Source organism: Beta vulgaris, chromosome 2, assembly GCF_026745355.1.
Source record: "Beta vulgaris subsp. vulgaris cultivar EL10 chromosome 2, EL10.2, whole genome shotgun sequence".
Taxonomy (NCBI): Eukaryota; Viridiplantae; Streptophyta; class Magnoliopsida; order Caryophyllales; family Amaranthaceae; genus Beta; species Beta vulgaris.
In genome coordinates, this window is record NC_079203.1 from 9,646,620 (window position 1) to 9,652,619 (window position 6,000).

The following is a 6,000-nucleotide window of genomic DNA, read 5'->3' on the forward strand; positions in this document are numbered from 1 at the left end:
TGCAACATAGCTACTAGCAGTAGGCACACAATTTAATTAGAAGAGTAGAGAAGGTAAACAGACTAAAGGCACACAATTTAATTAGAAGATTAGAGAAGGTAAACAGACCAAGTAATCAAAATAAACATCGGTAAGAGTGATGAGTTTGGATGTTAAGGCCTAAATCATTTTTGATTAATTTTTCCATTTACATTCTTTAATCTTCCCCTTAAAATTTGTGTCAATGAGCTTTGCGGCAAATAAAAAGAAATGGAGGGTTAGTGGCTGGGCTCAGCCTCCATTAGAAGTCTATAATTTGAACAATATGATACCTTTTTTTGTAATGCATCCTCAAATTAACGCTTTTGCATACAAAATTTTCAAATGTTTGTTTGAGACATTATCCTATATTGGTACATTTGTAGAGTTAGCTGGCTTGTCAGTTGTCCAGATCTTGTTTGACAAAGTGAGGTCACTGCCTAGTGGATATTGTATAAAGATTCTGATAATTAGATCCATTATATTGTTGCGGTTTGATTATTTGAAAATGTATGCATCTAAACATAGATTTCTACAGCCTAGAGAGGAATATAATGTTGAAATGGTGCAGGTAGCTCAAGACGATCCGAAAAGGTTCCGCATGGAATTGACTTTCAGTCGCGGGGCTGATCTCTCACCATTGGAGGTAACTAGTCTTCAGAGAAGTGTTTCGAAGAATTAAATTGTGTTTGATAAAATTTGTGGATATTAGTAGGCATATTGAATATCTTAGTGCTCATAGATTTAGCAATCTAATCTTCTCCATGGCCTCATTCTTTTTCACGGGCTCCATGGCCTCATTTTGGCCCTTCTTTGCTTTCAACATGTAGAAAGAAGTCAAATCCTACAGTCCTAGGTTTTCTTCACTTTATACTGAAAACTTAGGACTTGTGTTAAACGGTAGACCAGTTGCACTCTTGGCATCTCGAGCAAAATTTTAGATCTTCACTTCTATGCTTCAAAATGAAGAACACTTGTTCCGTGTCTGAGTCATGATTCATGAATCAAGATACCTTTTAACATATCTAATGAAATGACTTTCTATCCACATTCTTGCTGCTCTATACTCCTAACTGTAATTGAGCATTCGCCAAAGAAATCACTATTGCTAGAAACTCTACCATATATGTGCCAAAGATGCTCAAAACAGGATTTCATGTATAAACCTTATAGAGTAGTTTACCTATATAGAAGATTATGTTTGTGTTATGCTCGGATTTGTGAGCCTCACATGTTTCCTGTTTTTGCTTACAGAATAAAGACAGTGAAGCGAATTGGTTGCATCAGGAGCATACTTTACCTATCATGGGTCCAGAAAGGCTGCAAGAAGTTGGATCGTGTTTAACTTTTGACAAGATGGAAAATATGTTCCACCCATTTGCAATGCCTGCTGAAGATTTTCCACCCCCTATAACACCCATTGGCTTCACCGGTTACTTCTCCAAATCCTCTGCTGTTCTTGAGCGCCTTGTGAATTTTTGGCCTTTCAATAAGCACACTCACGCCAATGGCAAGTGATCTTGTTCATAGCTGATGTTTGTAAATATCAATTTTGGCCCTGCTTTTGTTTCCGTTCATTCATTCATTTTTGTTGATTCTTTTCATCCCCTTACCCTAATAGAATTGCATCTGATAAAAAAAGGATTGGTATATGTTGAATATATCTCTTTGGTTTTTTGTTTTTTTAAAGTTCTGCATTTCTCTGATCTCTGATTGACTTAGCTGCTATTGACTTCTATAGGAAATTAGGAACTTCAAAGTAACTAGGGAAAAGTGTGAAAATATGTCATCTTTGCCGGTAATCGGTATGCTTTGCATCCGAGTCTAACTTATCTGTGCCATTTACCACTTATCTATGTTGCTCTAGATCGTTTTGAACTAAATTGAAAAGGAGCGTTCTTTGCTAAGTGGAATTTAATACTTCAAATGGAAACTATTCCTCTGGCTCTGAATTTCGACTTTTGTACACTATATAATGAATGTGTAGGTTGGTTTTTCACCTACGTTCCGATATCATTTTCATAAACATTGATGTTATTATACTTGAGATATTCACTTCTGACAAAAGTAACCGAGAGCTAATGTTGCGTTGCTTGCTGATTTGTAATATTATCTGTGACAATTATGAGAGAGGATGAAAAATGTCATCAATGCAATACTTAAGATAGAGAAAATTGACACCAATGTTTCATATTGTTTTAACTGACAATGTAAAGCACATAATTCGAAAATGCGATTTTGGTCATGATCGCGGTAACAGTTACAGTGATACGGGATCGAGATGATGTAGTTGTCGTAATGTCATATATCAGTTTAAACCATGAGGTATCTCTAAAACACAATTTTTTTTGCACCTGCGATGTGGGTAGATTTGAAAACCTTTACGACATGCGCGATATGATACGATGCGGCCTTGTTTTGACACCATGATGTAACGAAACAACCAAATAATTAATGAGTAGAAATGGCAATAAAGAAAACAAAATTTACGAGTGCTAGTGATCTTGAAATATAATTTAACTTGATTGGATACTATTAATACTATTTTATTTCATACTTATGGCCCTAAATACAGGAAGGAGAGTCCAGCTACTAACCCTAAATCAAGAAGAGAAAACTTTGGAGGTAGTAGTGTTCATCAAGATTGGAAGTTTGATTTAGGGTCATTACTGACCCTCCTTCCTATACTGGTTGTAGTAAGCTACAGTATTTTCCCAATAATTATTTATCGATTGATCAGTTTCCTTTCCTAACATTCGAAGTTGTTAACCAACTATGACACAAATCGATATCTTGTATTGTTCTCCACTTGATCCTTTTTTCACCTTTGTCCTTGCCTTTCATGTTATTTTTTTTCAATCACTTTGATGTTATCCTCTTTATTGATTTCATGTTGAGGAACTTGAGGCTCACTACCCGAACCCGAAGTTCCGCAATCTTGATGCACACGAGTGCCTCCAAAGTTTTCCTTTCTTGAATTATCATGAACTATATGTATATGGTTCATGTAAATAAGGAGCATGAGAGTATTAGTTTGGCCTCATTGGAGGATTACCCGATGCTGTATTTGGTGGGCAACAGTACCTGGAGTGGTAATAAATTTGTGAGTCAAGTGAAAATGAGTGATGTTGATTATTATGATGTAGTATAGTTGAATGAATTGGAGAAGTTTGGACATTTGGTGAAACATGATGGGTTGGTGTTGTGACTCTAAGTCAATGTTATTTTGATGATGATAAACAATATGTTTTATAATATGAATGTGTATGACAGATGGTTGAGAAAGGAATAAATAAATGAAGACTTTAAAGAAATGAAGAATCAAGATTGAAGTCCAAGTTTATATTGAATTCCAAGTTTTGTTACTACTCCCTCTGTTTTTTTTTATCATTCCTACTTTGACTTTGCACGTTTGCCAATGCACGTTTTAAAACTTAAATATCTTTCATTATATATTAGTAAAAATTATAACGATTGAATTTTAATAAAGTACTAATTGAGATGAATCAAACAAGACCCCACATGACTATGTTTTTTCTTATAAATTGAGAACATTTGATAAGATTCTCTCTATGCATGAATAGTGTCAAGATTCTAAGTGAGAAAGATAAAAAAAAACAGAGGGAGTATATGCAAAATGTGATATACTTGAACTAGATGATATTATGTGCCAAGTATAGAAACATAAAATTAGGATAATTATTATTTTCTTAGAGTTAAGGAAATAAATAATTATATTAATTTTATATATCTATATTAAAAGGAAATAGAAATTCGAAAATCAAGTTTATTAAAGAAAATAATTTTAACAGTTTTATGAAAAGATTTTGTGAAAACGTGTTTTAATTATAAACAAAACCGAGTAAAGATTTTGTTAAAATGTGTTTTTTATAAAAACCGAGTAAAACAGTTTTATAAAATATAAGATTTTCGAAAAATGTTTTTGACAAGAGAATTTTGAGATAATAAAAGAGTATGAGATAAACAGAAAATCTATTGGTGATTAAAGATATAGATAAACATGGATTTAAGGAAAACTTATCTTTTCAGAATTAAAGATAAAGATGAAAAATGATAAAGTTTATAATCTAAAAAGAAAAGGTTTATCCCTTAAAGTAAGGAGTAAAAGATAAATATAATTTGAAGGATTTTCGACCCGACCATGTACTATAAAAGGGTTTATAATTCATTCTAATAACTCACGTTTCCAGAGAGAAAAATCGGAGATATTAAGAGCCGAAAACAATTTCCTAAGGCACAAAATATAGCACTGTTCGAGTCAGTTTGAGTTACTATTCTACGATTGTAATTGTCTTCTAAATTGCTTGAATAAGAAGCACACGTTTGAGGATCTTTTCTTTCTGTAATTTCTACATTATAGAGAGTCACAATTCTTAGAGTTAAGGGTTGGGGAGCACTACTAGGGTTAGTAGTGGGGGAGTCTTATTGTATCAAGAGGTTGGTATTTTAGGATTCAAATAAAGGAGTTTGGTTCGTGTGGACGTAGATCTCAGAGGTGAGATTGAACCACATTATATTTGGTGTTTGAGTTATTTATTCATATAGCTTTCGTTTTAATTTTCGCAAAAACTCAAATCAAAGATTTACGAGTATTTCGCACAGTGCCTGACACAGTGCCATAAAAGAAGTTTTGCGAAAATCGATTAGATTTCGTCACTCAATTCAAACGCCCCCACCCCCCTCTAGAGTGTCACCTTGTGTTCCAATTGTTGGATTTTGGGTGTTTTGATTATTCAAGTTGGAAAAAATTTTCTTAAGTAGGAATAGTATCGAGCATAATAATCTTGTGAATTGTCCATTATAGAATATGAAACTTTTCTAATGAAATGAATAAGATAATTTTTTTTTTTGCAGAGAAAAATATAGAAATTATGAAAATAAATTTATACTCAGTCTTTTCTAATATATACAAACATGTACTGTTTTATTTTTTTTAAAAAAAATTATTTTGGACAAAGTATCCCTTAGAAATATACAACAAAAAGGGACGTTTGCAGAAGTAATTAAAATATGGGGCAAAAATCATACATCTACTGAATATGAATGGAAAATTATTGTTGTAAACATGTGTGCCCATCTCCACTTTTTGCTTCCTTGGAGTTAGCTTGTTAATTTTCATCATTCTCCATAGCATTGGTATGTGAGTTACATGTATCTACCAATTTCTCTCATCAGGAGCATATGAGTCTCACTGAATTTACTTAGGGGTGTTTGGTAAGATTAATGGAAACGAAAATAATAATTGTTACCTTTAATACTTGTTTGGTATCTTAGTGGAATGGAAATAATTGAGAGGTTTATGATTGAGGAAGAAAACATGATTTGTTTCCACTAGTTTTATAAGGGTAACAAATGGGGGGATTGTGTTTCCCTCCGGAAACGGTATTTGTTACTTAACACTCATACCAAACAATTAGAAATGAAAACGCTTATTTGAATCTGTTTCCTACATCAAATTACTCTATACCAAACACCCTCTTAGGCAATTTCGCTTAGTTGAGCAAACTTCTCCAGTAGAACATATGATCTCTTTTGCTAGCAAATCCTTAAATGAACCATTGGAACTGCTCTTAGCCCCTTGAGTGCAGGTGGAAAATAATTTGACTTTAAGGGGAAAAAAAATAAGGTGAAGAATCTTGTTTGACCCTACTTATTGATATCTCTACCAATCTGAAAAACACTAAGGGATCATTTGGTTTAATATATAGAATGGAAAAGAAATGGATACAAATAGAGGAGGAAAATGGTAACAAAGATGGTTACCTTTATTGAGTGTTTGGTTTAAGCCAAGGAATGGAAATGAAGGGTAACCATTAACTTCAAGTAATGAATTTTGTTACTTAAGGGGGAGGGGAAGGTAACAAACTGTGGGAATCCATTACCATCAAGTAATGGTAATGGATTGATGAGGGGTTGAACCAAACAAGAAAAAAAAAATCGGTAATTGATTCCGTTTCTTGA

At 33.2% G+C, this 6,000-nt stretch overlaps 1 protein-coding gene across 2 annotated transcripts in view; it reads left to right on the forward strand.

The window, feature by feature from the left end:
* The window catches only part of LOC104887409 (inositol hexakisphosphate and diphosphoinositol-pentakisphosphate kinase VIP2), a 29,018-nt gene extending 27,294 nt beyond the window's left edge, over positions 1 to 1,724 (forward strand). For both annotated transcript variants that reach the window (XM_010672026.4, XM_010672027.4), the window contains exons 29-30: positions 590 to 664; positions 1,273 to 1,724. In XM_010672026.4, coding sequence (XP_010670328.2) covers positions 590 to 664; positions 1,273 to 1,536 — 339 coding nt within the window. In that variant the 3' untranslated portion in view covers positions 1,537 to 1,724. The remainder of the gene's footprint in view (positions 1 to 589; positions 665 to 1,272) is intronic.
* Positions 1,725 to 6,000: the final 4,276 nt, after the last annotated feature.